The following is a 17581-nucleotide window of genomic DNA, read 5'->3' as shown; positions in this document are numbered from 1 at the left end:
TTAAAAAAGACCATTACAATTACTGACTCCTGGGGAAAAGAAGTTGTGCAAAAGGCTAAAAGGAATCAGTTCACAATAGGACTCAGTTGTAAATAATTAGTCACCATAGTTAAACTTCACTGGGAAATTGGAGACAGTAATGAAATGTGGTTGGGGCAGAGAAACGACTTAGAGTTACAGTGTCATGATGTCAATAGATAATGCCTAAATCTGGGGGGGGGGGGGGGGAGCAAGATAAGCATATTATTTAAATAAATGGTGTAAATATCAAAAGAATCAACTGATAGTTGAATAGTGATTGCCTCTGGGAAGGAGCAAGTAAAGAGGAAGGAAGACATGGAGAACACTGTGATTCTTTACGTGCAGTGTGCAGGTGTAACATGGAAAAAATTAAAACAAATAATGATATAATTTTTAAGAATTTTAGATTTAGGCAGCTAAGTCCATTCAGGAAAATCTCCAAACAGAAACCTCTACATGATACATTTTATATTATGTGACAGGTTTTACAAATTTCATAAATGTTACAATAGCAAAAATGAGTAACAAAACTAAATAATTAAAAGCAATATTACAGTTGAAATTGCGAGGTTGTTTAGAAGGAACAAAGAAAATGTAGGTTTGCTATTTTCTTCATTATACAAAGACAATCCCTAAGTTTGGCAGATCAAGACAGAGGTTTATGTATATGTGTATTTTTTAACACTGTCAATAAATTATTACATAATTAACTTTCCCAAGCACACTTTCAAAGAGACCATAGTGTTTAATTATATAGATATACCAACATTTGTTTAATGGAATGTATGGGGCCATATGATGTATATGGTATCCTGCATACCTTTTTTACAAAATACTTTTTAATTTCAAAATCATTTAAATATATTTTTAAAAGTTTAACCACTATAATTTAAAATAGTAGTTAATATGGAAAGTTCCAAATCATATTAGGAAATTCAGCACGATTATATTATTGACTGCAAAACATACCAAAATATTAATACTTAAAAGAAAAATTCATTAGTCTATAAGAGGTGATTGTCATATTATTGTATGTTTAATTGTATATTTTTATTTCAATCACATGACATTTTAAGTCCACAGATCAACCTAGATATACTCGAAGCTTTCCATAGAATTTAGAAGATTCAGCTAACAAAAGGACCATAGCAAGCTACCAAGATAGAAAGCGGCTATTCTAAATACAATATTTTAAAACATAGGTTTTCTAAAATGAGATGAATATATAATATAAATTATAATTTTATTCATTTCCATATGTCTCTGTTCCACCAAAAGAAATACCTCAACTACTTTCATCTTCTCTTTCTCAAGTATATGCCTTCATTTACAAAAAGGCTATAAATTAACCTTTGGAGTAGAATTGATTCTATAGACTTTCCTCTCCTAGCCTCCCCCAAACTCTCTTCCTGTCCAAATGCCCACAACAAGATCTCAGTACAGATTTAAGCGTACAATCATGAGACACAGCCAGGAAGTACCATCAAAACCTGCTGACTCGTTACTGCTCACTTGTCTGTGAGCTCCCTAGCAACCCACGTCTCTGCAGCCTCATCGTAGGGCAGCCCTTATTTTATGAATAGCTGCTTGGAAGTTTACTAAGAAATCATATTTGATGAGATTAATATTGATGTACAATACTAAGAAATACAAAACAGCAATTGTCAATGAGCATTATTTTCTCAGAACCTATCCAATGTCAAATTAAAATGAGGAAGCAGATTTGGCTCAACTGACAGAGCGCCCACCTACCACATGGGAGGTCCAGGGTTCAAACCCCGGGCCTCCTGACCCGTGAGCAGCTGGCCCACATGCGCGCAAGGAGTGCCATGCCACGCAGGGGTGCCCCCTGGGTAGGGGAGCCACACGTACAAGGAGTGCGCTCTGTAAGGAGAGCCGCCCTGCACGAAAAAAGTGCAGCCTGCCCAGGAAGGTGCCTCCCACACAGAGAGCTGACACAGCAAGATGACGCAACAAAAAGAAACACAGATCCTGGTGCTGCTGACAAGAATGCAAGGGGACACAGAAGAACACACAGCAAATGGACACAGAGAGCAGACAACTGTGGGGTGGGGGGAGAGAAATAAATAAAAAATAAATCTTTAAAAAATTTTTAAATGAATTATTATAAAAAGCAGTTGAAATTGGTAATGCAGTATTAAAGTTTCAGTAATACCGAGTCTTATCAACGTTTGGAGTTGGGATAGGGCATTTTTTCAGAGAGGCATTCGAAAATAGGTTTTAAGAGGAAGGTATTTTTGATTTTTCTTCTTTTTTTACCTCATTTCCATCTTCACCAATTATTGAGATATAGTTGGGATGAGCTTCATCAGGGTAGGACAACAGGACATCATAATGGGCTAAATGAACAGAATCCAGGCCAAATTCTTTCCATTGGGCTTCAATTTGCTTTGCAAGGTTAAGGTTTTGTTCTGTTCCTGCTACATGTGGTATCCGTGTAAAATTGCTGGAGAACAAAAATTTAAAATAGTTAGAATGCAGGGTTTACAGACTTTATACCAAATCAAGAATAATATAAGGCAGAATTATATGAAAATAGTATTAAAAGTAATAATTTGAAAATACAAGCTGGTATCTTTATTGCAGCAAATAGATTTTCAAAGTTTGTTTTGGGAGGTCAAACTCCAATTTGTACTTATTCAAGAGAAAAACTGGAGAAAATGACATTTGTAGAGCATCTGCTATGTACAACTGTGTGGCTATTACCCCATCCGGGAGAGGAAAGTATCATATTTTTCCTTAAGACCCACATATTTTGGAACATTGATGGAATTACCTGTATATGTGAATATGTGAAATGTATTTGAGAAATAAATATTTTTATCCCAAAAGCCAAGTGGTAACATCAAAAAATTACTGAGAATTACATTTATTTTTAAGTGCTAGAAGTTAAAAGCAAATGAGAAACAAGGAAGTGGCTGTGGCTCAACCAACTGCACTAAAAAAAAAAAAAGCAAAAAAAAAAGGCATCCCAGACCTGCAGGTGAGGCGCAAGGCCCCGTGCGGTGAAGCAATGCACCAAAAAGATGATGACGCAAAAAAAGAAAAGCAAAGGAAAAACCAGTTAATTTTCAACCATTTTACAAGTCTTCACTAAGAAATAATCTAAACCTATTGACACAATTTCAGCTTGAAGTCCTTGTTCTCCATCCATCATGCGCAGTTATACACTTGAAATCAGTGATGAGAATTAGTGTGACAAGGAACGACTTCCACAAATTATTCTATATGCAACTCAAAGTTTGGCTACCAGAAATGTTTTATCGAGTACACTAATTTCTCATTTTATTCTATCCAGAACTTGGAGCTTATTTGTTTGTGTTTTAAATTTCTGCCTCCTGGGAAAACTGTTTCCCTAAAGAGTTCATTGGTAAGTACTTTCAACCTAAGCCCTATAAAGAAGAAAAAATTGCCATATGGCAAGGCATCATGAATCATGAAAAGGCACACATTGATTTCTAGTTCATGAATTTTTTGAACTTCAAGACTTTCTGGTTCGAAATAATGTATGCTTTCTTTATAATTGAACACATTTTCATATTAATAGTGTTAATAGCAATAGGCAAAATGTCTATGGAGATCCTTATTTCCATGAATGGCTACAGAAAAAGTAGAAAAACAACCAACATACTCCTATTTTCATCTATATTACACAGATCATATACTATAACATAAGTAAAATAGATTATGCATATTTCCTGAAGTACCAGCTATAACTATTCTCTACATGCAAGAAAAGTTGCTACAGGGGTCTTGAACCTGTTCACAAGGAGAAAGAAAGAGAAAGAGGATTACTGTGAGATTTTGTTATTATAAGTGAAATTCCTTGTAATAGTTTGATCACAACCAGTTACGATACGGTGCATTATGAACAGATTTGGGGCCTACTCATTTGGAGTAAATCTGACCCTGGAAAAGGTGTGTAGAAAAAAAGATCCATTTCCAATGATAAATAAATTAATGGGCATGAAATCATGCAAATGATGCAGTATAACTTGGTGTATAAACCTGGCCATATCTTGAGTTTCTTATGTGTACTTGGGAGAATAGCACTACCTCAGTACTTCATAAAGATTTGAGGATCCATGAGAAAAATGATATTAAATAGCAGTACTAAAATTTTTTTGTTTTATTCCGTTGAGAAGTGTATCACAAGTAATTTGTTGTTCATAGCAAAACGTCAAATTTTGTAAAAAAAAAAAAAAAAAAAAGGAAGAGGGACCAGATGTAGCTCAAGCAGTTTGAGCTCCCACCTCCCACATGGGAGATCCCAGGTTCGGTTCCCAGTGCCTCCTGAAAAAACAAAAACAAACAACAAGCAAAACAAATGGAAAAACTCAGGGAAGCCCATGTGGCTCAGTGGTTGAGCACTTGCTTCCCATATTCAAGGTCCTGGGTTCAAGCCCCAGCCCCCGTACCAAAAAAAAAGTAAAAATAGTAATTTAACTTATACAATGTATTTTATCCCAAATAGCAACGATGTATACTTAAAATTTTCCTCACATTTCTGTCTTCCCAGAAGGTTAAATATATTCCAAATATCATTTAAAGCATGTTATAGATATTGTCTTATTTCATTCATAAAGCAAAGTTATGAGGGTGCTCTTGGCATTTCTGTTTTAATATATTTCATCTGGTTTACAAATGATGGGATTAGGTTTAGAGGAGTTGGATGATTTAAAGTTAGTTCCTAAAAAGTGAACTGGCATACAAAGGCAGACCAGTGAGATGCTGAGGCCCTTGGTCTAAAATACACTCCAAAATAATCTCATCTCTCAGGACATGATGGAGAAAGATGCAAAATAGTGAACAGATCCAAGAATTGAACCAGGTGTTTACAGAATGTAAAGGAAAACACAGGATAATCCCACACCCCAAAGCGGCCCCTTCTGAATCCTTTTGCCCACTCTCTAGAGACAGTTGATTCACACAGGTAGTGAGGACATTTAATAACCAAAGAATTATGAAGTGGACAAAGAGGAAAGGTGGAGGCTTTGTTAACCCATAAGGCTCCTGGGTACATTTAGACTGGGAGATCTCTAAAGGACAAAGAACAAATTGGAAATCTGGAGACTGCTGAAGGCCCCGCAGATTCTAAGATTCTTGGAGAATTGAATTGGAGTTTTCTTAATCTCTTTCTTCTGTGTGTTAATGGTGAACCTCCTGTGGTTCAAAACAGAAAGGAGAGTCTGGGGGGCGGGGAGGGCTGTGGAGAATTAACTAGAGGACTACTTAGAACAAGGATTTTAACCAGGGGTCCACCGACCCTGGAGGGGTTTGTGACAAGATTTCAGGGCATCCATGAGCTTGAATTGAAAAAATAAAATAACTTATCTTTATTTTCTCTAACCTCTAACTAAAATTTAATATTTCCTTCACCTATGAATGTATGCAATAACTTACAGTAGTATTCATTTCATATCACATTACAGTTGTTAAGTATCTCAAAAAAATCACTAATAAAATAGTTGTTAGACCTGATGCTAGTTAAGTGCCATGAAACTATCTGCTGCTACATTCTGAGATGGACCCCTTCTCAGAATGTAGCAGCAGATAGTTGGTTAGAGGCTTTCAATAATTAACAAGCTGTGGCTCAGTTTCCCCTGATATGCACTGGGGAAAGGCCAGCCCCATCCCCCATAAGCCTACGTGTCCAAGGACAGGGCACTTCCCCACAGGTTAAATAAAGAAACCACATAGAGACGGGAGTAAAGGGAAATGGAAACCTTCCCTACCTGCATATCGGAGGGAGATAAAATTCCTACAGAACAAAGAAACATCTGCTCCTGCAGCATTCCAAGAAACCATAACTCCCTAACCCACTATCTTGTAGTCACTGTCAGGGAAAGTTTTCACCTCTGGGGCTTCCTATTGGTCCCTGCACCTCACTCGGACCCTCAACCCCCTCCCACCAGCTAGCATTTCCCCACCCAGGAAAGTTCTGTGTGAATTCAAGTCCCCCCTTCCAGGAGTGGGCTGAAGTCTGTTCTTCAGACCCCCTCCATTGGGAGAGCTTCTCAATAAATCTTTCTTTATCTATAGTCATTTCAGTCTCCGTGTCCCAGTGAGCGCTGTTTTTCTCCAACAGTTTCACAGCACTCAACCTCGACCTGTCCTTAAATCAAATTTTCAAATTATTTAAAATTATGTTTACAACTTTCTCATAATTTCAATACCTGATAACCTAACATGGTTCAACATCTGTTCAACAGTCGTTTTCAGGAAAACATTTAGAAATTTGGGTTTCCCCACAGCGTCATAAAACCATCTCGGCCATCCTTACCCACCTTTTTGCGGGCAGTTATCCACTGCACTGAGAACGCCCTACATCAAAGTAGAAATCATACTAAGTCCACACTACACTGTGTATTATTTAATAAATCACACCCACACCAACAAGTCCCAGAATAATGTTTTTTTTGAATTTTCAATTCAAGCTCTCATGGACCCCATGAAATCTTCCATGGAGCCATGGTTAAGGACTCCTGCTCTAAAAGAGTAGTCAGGGAAGCAGACGTAGCTCAGGAGATAGAGCATCTGCCTACCATATGGGAGGGTCCAGGGTTCGATCCCCCCGCCTCCTGACCCATGTGGTGAGCTGGCCCACGCTAGCAAATTGTCCATGTAAACTTTCAAGTATATGCTTACTATAAAAACTCCTTAATGTTCTCAGCTTTCAGTTCTTCCAAAAATTTCCTCTTCACATTATTCTCTGGAGCAAAGTTAGTTTCTCTGGAGGAATTTATAAACCACCCTGTAAAATACATCCAAATACAGGAATGAGATGTGAACTTACAGGCAGCTCTTTTTTTCTTTATTCTTGTCTCCACCACATGAGAAACACAAATTATCAACTACTTGCGGCATTAACTGAGATTTTCTGAAATTTAATTTCTCTTGCCTGTGTTCTTTTGAACATGAAAACATTTTAAAATTACAATGCAATTACAGCATGTTAAAAGTTATTTTATCCAATTTCAATTATGGGTGTGGCAGTTATTCTCCCTAGGAAAAGTTTTATGAGGAAATCAGCACTGAAATTATGATATTAAACTAATGGCGATGAACATGATCTTTTGAAAGTTAAGGCAAAAAGAGATCCACCTTCTTTCTCCACAAAGCTTCCACCCGCAGGGACTGTCTGTAGCCGCAGACAACAGAATGAATTAACTACGAATACCTTGCAACTACATCAACTTATTTCTAAGAAATGAAGGAAACTCAAGCTTCTAATTTGCTCTGGTTTTGATATTAAAACAAAATAGTTTGTGATTCTGTATTTCCAGTTGAAGTAGGCTTCAAAAGTTCAAATTCAGAAAGCTACAGTAAGCAGCGGTTCACCCTATATCTGCAAGGCATGCAGTTTACAGAGGAGGCCATTGGCAACGGGTAGCCAGGCCCCATTTAGCCACGTGGGGACTTTGGCTTTTAATGTGAGGGAGATGTGACATCAGTACCGGTTTTATGCAGAGAAATGCCACGATCTGGGGACAAATAGGTTACCAAAATCAGCACGGGGAGAGCAAAGAGTCCTAGGTAAAAGAAGCAAACTTTAGTGAAGAACCCATTCTGTGCCAGCCACAGAGGGCAGACAAGGATGGGGGCGATGGCAAGGAGAATAAAATGCTGTAAGAGGGAGATGCTCATCTCCATGTTAGCCTTGCAAAGTCTCATTCCTGTTCTCACAGTTCGGAGGACTGAGGCTTAATCTGCACGGTATCCTTCCTGAGCACTTACCACCTACTAGCACCACAAGAACGCTAGGTGGTTCCGGACACCCAGGCTAGTGATGCGCACAGCCGGGCTCAGAGCCTTTCCGCGAGCCAAGGGCACACAGCCAACAGAAGAGACTGGATTTGAACCAACCCAGCTCGTCCATCCCTGGTTTTCTAAATCCCAGAAAGGGGTTCAGAATTCGGAGCAAGGTTGGACTACTTGGCAACACCTTAGGCTAGTTCTGCGCATAAACGTCCAATTAGCAGCATCTTCTCACCAAAAGGAGGAATAAAGAGCCCGCAGTCGGGGCTCTATGCCAGGAGCGGACATGCTATTTCCTTTACTATTCCCTATTAGTTGCGGGTGCTATTATCCCCATCGTAAAGATAGGGAAACTGAGGCTGAGAGATACTCTGACACTTGTTCAAGGTCACCAAGTAGTAGTAGAGCCAGAGTTAGGACTTAACCTGTCTGGGCTCGCCAGCACTGTCCCTCGTTTTCCTGGAGAGTTAACTCTCCAAATCAGTACACCGGACCGCGTAAAGGACCCGCGGGAAGGAACTCGTTCAGAGATCGGACAGGAATTCTGAGGCCAAAGTAATGGTCACCCAGTCCCCAGGTGGCCTTTTCTACTTGCAAGGCCTAAAGAACTTGCAGAGAAAGGCCCCCAACCCCGGCGCCGGGCGCGGCCCCAGGCAACAACCAGAAGTTCCCCGGCAGCCGAGGGGCGCCTCCTCCCCTGCCGGCGGGGGTGCCGCGGGGCCGGGCCAGGAGGGGGCCCGGTAAGCCCCGTCCAGCGCGGAGGCCGCCCGCTCAACAGCCTGCCTTAGGGACTGTCCCGACCCAACCCCACGGACCCCAGCACCGCCCGCGTCCTGAGTGGGGGCTGGGGCCCATCCCCCTCCAGCGCACGCCGCCGCCCCCGGGAGCGCAGGGCGCAGCAGGCGCGGGCGGCGGGGAGCCCGGGCGGCGGCGAGCGCGCCCCTACCGAAGAGGAAGCCGAGGAAGAAGAGGCCGACGGCCAGCAGCAGCGCCCCGGCGCACAGCCAGCCGCGGGCCCGCGTGAGGTCAACGGTCGAGACCGAGTCGTGCAGGACGCTCCACATCCTCGCGCGCGGGCCGGCGGGTGCCCGGCGCGCGCGCCCCGCGTGGGTGCCCCTGCGCCCTGCGCCCTGCGCCCCGCGCGCCCTGGCTCGGCGGCTGCCGCGGGCTGGGGGCCGCTCCCGGGCCGCGGGGCGTTTCCTCCTCGCTGAAGGTATCTCCGGTCGTCTGTCGCCAGGAGGAGGGGGGCCAGGTCCCTTGAAAGGAGATTTAAACCAGAACAAAACTAAAAAAGCAACAAAACAACGTTGCTCTTGAGGAACTCCAGCGCTTGCTTATTTAAAAAAATAAGAAAGGGGGGAAAAGAAGATCTACTGGTTTCTCTCCACTCCCAGACCAAAAAGTTGATTCCCAAAAAGAAAACTAAGGATTTCACCGCGTAATTTAATAAACGATTCTTCGATTGCATGTACCTACCCCCTCCTCGGCAAAAAACACATCATCCTTCATCTGCCAATGAGGAGACTCACAGGCCTGCCTCCGGGCTACCACTGGCCAAGAACTTTTTTTTTTCCTGCTCTGAAGCCCTAGTAAATCACAATAGTTTAATGAGTAAAATCAAGCTAGAAAAAAAAGGTGTTTAGTCCCTGAACTGTTTTGGATAGTCAGGGAGAAGCTGACATCAATGTGAATTACTACCATACTCTTTCTCCTAACTGATAGCATTGTAATTTTTTCAATATGTTTTCCATTTATTTTAAAAAGATTCATGGATCACACAAAATGTTACCTTAAAAAATATAGGGGATTCTGATATGCCCCACTCCCCACAACCCCCGCTTCTCCCACAGCAACTTCTCTCATTAGTGTGATAAACATTTAGGGAATTTGTTACCCATTACATGACAGAAGCGTTTAAAAAAGAATCCCATTGGAACGTGTTGAAGGCAGAGCCTGTCCGTTTATTCTCATATCCCAAGTGTGGTTGGCTCTGTCTTATAGCACATCCGTTACCAATTTTTGTTGATGTAACTTGAAGAAGAATCACACACAGTTCTGTCCCTGTTATAAATTCTTAAATGTGGTATCTGGAGAGAGAGAATAACCATATGTTTTACAACTCAGCTGTGTACTTTTATGTTTATTTATCCTCCTCTCCCCCCCCCCCCCATTGTCTGTTCTCTGTGTCCAGTCACTGTGTGTTCTTCTGTGTCCACTTGTATTCTCATCAGGCAGCACTGCGGGTCTGTGTCTCTTTGTGTTGCGTCATCAGTTCTCCATGTGTGGGGCACCACTCCGGGGCAGGCTGCAGTTTCCCATGGGGTGGCTCTCCTTCTGCAGGGGCCACTCGTTGCGTGGGGGGTGCCCTTTTGCCAGTACATCCCTGTGTGGCTGGGCACTCCTTGTGTCCAGCAGCACTGAGCGTGGGCCAACTCACCACACAAGACAGGAGGCCCTGGGTATTGAACCCTTGGACCTCCTGTGTGGTAGGCAGACACTCTATCTGTTGAGCCATGGCCGCTTCCCTCAGCTGTGTACTTTTAACCCATGGAACTTTATATATTAACACTAGCTGTAAGTGCTTTATGGCAGCATTATATTATTGTTATTATTATTATTTTTTTAGTTTGCACAGCTTTTTTTTTGTATTTTTAAAAATTGTATTGATACATATCAATAAAGCATAAATGCATCCAACATGTACAATCAGTGGTATTCAGTATAATTGCATAGTCATGCATTCATCACTTCAATCACTTTTAGAGCATTTTCATTATTTCAGTAATAGTAATAATAATAATTAATAAACAAAAATGAAACAAACAAAACTCAATACCTCTCAGTCTTTCTATGCTTCCCCTAACATACATAGCTGCTATTCTGTTTTCTTCTCTCTAGTTTATTTGTATTTATATTTTGTAAAAACAGTCAAATATGCAATATCAACCAATATTCATGTTTTATGTGAGGTTTCCCTGTCATATACAGTCCCATGTTCTGGTTTTTAGCTTTCCTTCTAGTAATATACATGTCCTTAGACTTTCCCTTTCAACCATTGTCATACCCATACAATAGCTCTGCTGGTTATAAACACTGTGATGTGCTCTTACCATTTCCATTCATTTCCAAGCATTTACAAACAGCCTTTTAACAAATTCTGCACAGATTGACCCTCAGCTTTCCATTCTCTACTCTTATTATATTTTGTGGTGACCTATATTCCAATTATTAATTCCGTGAGTGTAGCAGTTTAATATTATTGATGAATTCCAAAAAGAAATATTGGATTATGCTTGCAATCTGATCTGTACCTGGGCATGATTGAGTTATGATTAGGGCCCCTTGGTGGGTGGGGACCCACAGATAAAAGGCATGGCAAAGAACAGAGTTGAGGGTTTCTGATATTGGAGTTTAGATGTTGGAGTTTGATGCTGTAGACTTAAGCTGGAGTCCCAGCAAGTAAGCTCACAGAGGAAAGAGAAGTAAGCCCCAGGAAGAAAGGAAACTTGAACCTAGAGAAAAGCAAGCCTCAGGAACATAGGAACCCAGGAAGCCTGAACCCTCGCAGATGTCGGCAGCCACCTTGCTCCAAATAGACTTTGGTGAGGGAAGTGACTTACGCTTTATGGCCTGGTATCTGTAAACTCCTACCCCAAATAAATACCCTTTATAAAAAATCAACCAATTTCTGGTATTTTTCAATAGCAACCCTTTGGCTAATACAATGAGCTTACATAAAATATTTAGTTCATAATACTGCAATCATACCATATTTGTCCTTTTGAGTCTGGCTTATTTCACTCAACATAATGTCCTCCAGGTTCATCCACGCTGTCACCTGATTCACCACTTCATTTCTTCTTAATGCTGCATAATAGTCCATCATGTATATACACCACAATTTGTTTATCCATTCATTTGTTGGTGGACATCTGGGTTGTTTCCAACGTTTGGCAATCGTGAATAAAGCCACTATGAATATCAGTGTGGCAGATTTCTATTTATGTGTCTGCTCTCAGTTCTGGATAGTGGTACTGCAGGGTCACATGGCAAGTCAATATTCAACTTCCTTAGGAACTGCCAAACAGTCCTCCACAGTAGCTGTACCATTCTACATTCCCACCAACAGCGCATAAGCATTTCTATCACTCTACATATTCTCCAACATTTACAATTTTCTGACTTTTTAATAGCAGCCAGTCTAATAGGCGTGAAATGATATCTCATTGTAGTTCTGAATTGCATTTCCCTAATTGCTAGTGATGTTGAATATTTTTTATGTGTTTCTTCCCTTTTTATATTTCTTCTTTGGGCAATTGTCTTTTCAAGTTGCCCATTTTTATCAGGTAGTGTGTCTTTTTATTATTGAGTTGTATTATCCTTATTGGATATATGATTGCCAAATATATTCTCTCATAGAGTCAGCTGCCTTTTCACCCTTTTGACAAAGTCCTTTGAGGTGCAAAAGTGTTGAATTTTGAGGAGGTTACATTTAACTATTTATTCTTTTGTTGTTCATGCTTTGGGTGTAAGGCTTAAGAAACTACCACCTACCACAAGATCTTGAAGATGTTTTCCTATATTTTCTTCTAGGAGTTTTGCAGTTGTCATTTTTATATTGATTCATTTTGACTTAATATTTGTATAAGGTGTGAGACAGAGATGCTCTTTCTTTCTTGGGACATGGTTATCTAGTTCTCCCAGCACCATTTGTTGAATAGACCATTCTGGCTCAGCTGGGTTGGCTTAAGAGCCTTGTCAAAAATCACTTGACTGTAGATGTGAGGATCTATTTCTGAGTTCTTGATTTGGTTCCATTGGTCAATCTGACAGTCTTTATGCCAGGACTGTGCTGTTTTTACCACTTTAGTTCTTTTTAAAGACATTTTTGGCTCTTTGGGGCTTCTTACCCTTCTAAATAAATTTGATTATTGGCTTTTCCATTTCGGAAGTGTTGTATTTAACAGTACCTTGAAGGACCAACAGGTTTTAAACCAGCAGAGATGAGAAGACACAGTTAAAGCTGGAGAAAGGAGGAGTGGGCAAAGGAAGAAAACTCAGAGTATATTCCAGGAGTGGCAAATGGCTTGCTTTGGGAAAAGGAGTGAGCAGGCAGAGAATAGGAAAACACTTGGCCAGATTGTGGAGGGTGTGAGGTACTTGGATAGAGTTTCTGATCAAAGTAAAGAGATGGGGGGATTTAATCTGGCAATGCTGAACCAGGACAATTCCTAGATGGCATAAGGCAGGAAAGGAGGTAGTTTCCTAATCTCTTTTTAAAGAAGTCTTATATTTATTAAATCTCTCCTAATGTTCCTATTACCAAATCTAGAGAGGCACGGTAGAATAAAAATGGCTACTATTTATTAATTACCTGTTATGAACTAGACACATTATATTCATTATCCTATTTAATCAACATTGGAAACCTTCTAGGTTAGCATTAATACTCTTCACACTTTACAGATGAGAAAACTAAAATTTAGCAAGATTAAATAAATCACCCAAAAAACTATTATCTAATTCAATATTTTACTCTAGTCCACCATGCAACCTTTTTTATGCATGGGGTACATCTGCTAAAGGCTTTGCTTGAAGTGTTGGGAGAAGCACTGCTCTTGGAACCAGACAACTCGATCTTAAACCTGGAATTTAGTCCTGAATAGTATAATCTTGGGAGTCAAGAACACAATTTAACTGAATATAGCTTGTCATTTGTAAAATATGAAATTACCCAGCAACATTAATAAATATCCTTGGGTAACAGGGATATTTTGATAGTTTGATGTGATCATAATGGAGGCCAATTTAAGTTAAATAAAAGAAAGTCTTTTTGAACACCTTTAGAATTCCCTAACAGTTGAATTAATAGCCTCCGTGGTAAAGATAATGTAAAAAATGGAGATTAGTTTTCACATAAAGGAAGAAAAAAAAATTAATGTACCCTGGCAGCCCACTGACTCAGTCTCCCACTCCCAGGTTAAGCAGGAACAAAGGAAACCTGCATCAGCCAGTCCTATAGCCAGTAAAACAAAGGTGCACAAGAAAGACCTAAGTCAATACAAATTCAAGCACAACATTCCATTCCTTATTTGTCAAAAGGAGCAGGTAAAAAAACTAAAATGGATGGAATGTGATGGGGGAAGCAGTTAATCACAAACTTTCGTGGAAAGTTAGATTTCTTGGGACAGGCTGTAACCTCTGAAGTATCCAGTCTATGGAGGAACAGAGGAAGGGCTTGCCCGCTAGGCTTAAGGGTATAAATTGTGTCATTTTTCTTTGTTCCAAGAGCCAGCCATGTTTTCTGGTTGTGCGCCTTTTCTTGCAAGACTGAAAATAAATTCTTTTCTTCTCCACAATTGGGTGAGCTTTATTGTCTTTCAAAGATTTCTTTCTTACAGATAACTATTGCATTTGAATAATTCAGGGAATGAATGAACATCTATCAGATCTTATAGAAATGACATTTATGCCTCTCATGGAGCATACATGTCTTGAGTTGAGAAGATATACCTTTAATAAATAATTAATAACTGATAAATAACATATTATGAGAACTTACTATATGGTAAGACTGTACTATGTATTTTACATGCATTATTTCATTTAATTCTCATGACTTGTCCAAAAAGAAATTTAAATCTCTAACAGATGATTATACAAGCCACCTTAGATTTCTCCATTACCATTTTATTATTAATTCCCATTCACAAATGAGGAAACTAAGGCTTAAAGAAGTTGATTAACTTCCCAAGAAAACAACTGGCAAATGTTTGTTTTCTGAATCTAAGCGTTAGGCCACACTATACTTCCTTCTTTAGCTGCTGGGGAAAGATTGGAGATAACTCTTCATGTCAGGACCTAAAGAAGCAAAATAATGCCAAATCTAGTTGGATATACTCTTGTGTCTTTGCATCAACCTTGATTATCACACTTATCTCACTATATTGCAAGTATGCTCACTTACATATCTCCTCAGATAGTCTGACCTGAGATTAGAGGCTTTATTTTACACATTTTGTATCATGAATAAATGAAAGCAGTACTGCCCTGGCACCTTGAGTTTGGATTTCTTCTAGCCTCAAAACCGTAAGCCAATAAATTCCTGTTGCTTAAAGCAACTCACTGAGTTGTATTTGTCATAACAGCTGGTAAACTAAGACACTGTGCCTTGCCTGGGTGCCCGTTAGAGATTTCAAGAACATTGGTTTCATATACACCTCCTCCCTGCCCCTGACCCCTTCCTTCCTTCACACACTCATCACAATCCATAAGCTCCAAATGAAAAATGTGTCTAGCAACACTTTATTTTGAAAGTATCCAATATGGAAACATACTCCTGTATGTGAGCTTTTTAGTCCCACCTTTACATGCATACATTTTCCTTAATGATCCTGCTTAACGATATCTGTGTCGTGAAGTCTTCTTGATATCCATAGACATTTTATACTAATACACTGATCTTTTTCTTGAACTTTAGGTATAACCCTTTATTAAAAATTTATTCTTTCATTTCCTTTTTAGATTTTAAGCTCCCTGGTACGAAGGACCACATGTTGTCCCTGTCTGTTTTCCAGATTACCACGATGCTTAACATACAATAAATGCTGAGAAACATCATTTTAAATAAATGAATGACATTGTTCTAAGCAATTCAGCAATTATGAAGTATAAGAGATGACTACTTGGGAAGCGGATTTGGCCCAATGGTTAGGGCGTCTGCCTACCACATGGGAGGTCCAAGGTTCAAATCCTGGGCCTCCGGATCCGTATGATGAGCTGTCCCATGTGCAGTGCTGATGTGCGCAAGGAGTGCCGTGCCATGCAGGAGGGTCTCCTGTATAGGGGAGCCCCACATGCAAGGAGTGCGCCGAGTAAGGAGAGCCGCCCAACGCAAAAAAAGTGCAACCTGCCCAGGAGTGGCGCTGCACACACTGAGAGCTGACACAGCAAGATGATGCAACAATGACAAAAAAAAAGGAGACACAGATTCCGGGTGCCACTGACAAGAATACAAGCAGACACAGAAGAACACACAACAAATGGATACAGACAGCAGGCAACTGGGGTTGTGGGGAGGCAGCTGGGAAGGGGAGAGAAATAAATTAAAAAAGAAATCTTTAAAAAATAAAAGAGAGATGATTACTGCTGTTGAGGAGATTTACTCTAAAAGGGCAGACAATGACTAAATGGAAAGATAAATAACAATACCAGAAGGCAGAGATTACATGCCAAAAAGACTCCAGCAATATCTTGTTTTCAGGGAAACGTTACATTGCTCCTTGTTTGTGCCTAACAATCCACATTAACCTCAATCACTCGGGTGAAATATTTCCCAGTGCTATATTCCCATCTATACTAGATAATCTAAAAATGTGACCCCATAATATTCTTCCTTTCTCAGTGGAGAAAATAGTAGATGAAGAACAGAAGTTAAATAAAGGAAAGAGAATACACTTGGATCTGTACTGGCCACGAGCTCCATCCTGCGCTCTCAGAGAGTAAGGACTGTTCCTGGCAGAGCACTTGAAACAGAGTAACTTATTACAAATAATTTTATGTGAATGAATTGTGTAGCAACCATACTAGGTTGAATTATGTGCCCCAGAAAAACACGTTCTTAAATCCACCCCTGTGAGTATGACCCCATTTTACATAAGACCTTTTGAAGAAGTTATTTTTAGGGAAGGTGTGACCAACTGAATCAGGATGGGTCTTAATGCTTACTGGAGGCCTTAGAGAGAAGGCCAGAGGGAGCAGCAGAAGCTGGAAGTCAACACAACACCCAAGAGAAAGGAGACGTGGCCACCATGTACATTGCCAGGTGACAGAAAAGCCAGGGGTTCGGGGTCGCTGTCAGCCAGCCCCACCCAGAATGCCAGGCTGTTGACACCTCCAGTCTGGACTTTTCAAAGCCATGAGCCAATCAATTCCTGTTGTTAAGCCAACACATTGGATGGTAATTGTCTGAACAGCTGGGAAAGGAAGTCAGCAAATATAAATGTTGGACAAGGAAGAGTTATTTCTTATTTACAATATCTTTTTAAACCACAGAAGAGTATGCTATAGAAGAAAAATATTTAACGTTAATTCAGTAATGAGGGAAAAGTAATTTTGTCCGTTAACTAATATGCACTGATCTGAAGAGTGATCTTTACAGTTATCTCCATGGGTCAAGTACTTTTGCTGGGTCGTAGGAACACCAAACAGTAAGATCCTTTTGTTTTTAACAAGTCAATTTTATTGACACATAGTAATAAAGCATAACTCCATCCAAAGTGTATGATCCATGGTATTCAGTATAATCACATAGTTGTGCATTCATCACTTCAATCATTTAGAGCATTTCGTTTTTCCAGTAATAATAATAATAATACTAAAAAACAAAAACCAACCAAAACAAACAAAACTCATCACCGCTCGAGCTATGCTTCCTCTGCCATGGACAGTTGCTGTTCTGCTTCCTTCTTTCTAGTTTATTTGTATTTATATTTTGTTAAAACAGCCATATATATGCAATATCACCCATATTCATATTTTACATGAAGTTTCACAATGTTAGACAGTCCCATTTTACATTTTATAGCTTTCCTTCTACTTTAATAATATAAATGACCTTAGACTTTCAACCACTGTCATACCTATATAATAGCTCTGTGAATTATAAATACTATAAGGAGCTTTCAACATTTTAATTCATTTCCAAAGATTTACAAATAACCTTTTCACCAGTTCAGCAGAGATTAACCCTCAGCTTTCCATTCTCTTCTCACATTCTAAT

General features: G+C 40.0%; 1 protein-coding gene across 1 annotated transcript in view; it reads right to left on the bottom strand.

The window, feature by feature from the left end:
• Positions 1–9126, bottom strand: part of LOC101438576 (glutamate carboxypeptidase 2) — a 67282-nt gene extending 58156 nt beyond the window's left edge. The window contains exons 1-3 of the mRNA XM_023583883.3: positions 8747–9126; positions 6691–6796; positions 2302–2488 (exon numbers count right to left, since the gene is read on the bottom strand). Coding sequence (XP_023439651.2) covers positions 2302–2488; positions 6691–6796; positions 8747–8864 — 411 coding nt within the window. The 5' untranslated portion in view covers positions 8865–9126. The remainder of the gene's footprint in view (positions 1–2301; positions 2489–6690; positions 6797–8746) is intronic.
• Between the last annotated feature and the right edge of the window lie 8455 nt (positions 9127–17581).

The sequence above is a fragment of the Dasypus novemcinctus genome, chromosome 10 (genome assembly GCF_030445035.2).
Source record: "Dasypus novemcinctus isolate mDasNov1 chromosome 10, mDasNov1.1.hap2, whole genome shotgun sequence".
Lineage (NCBI taxonomy): Eukaryota > Metazoa > Chordata > Mammalia > Cingulata > Dasypodidae > Dasypus > Dasypus novemcinctus.
This window is presented reverse-complemented; position numbering and strand designations above follow the sequence as displayed.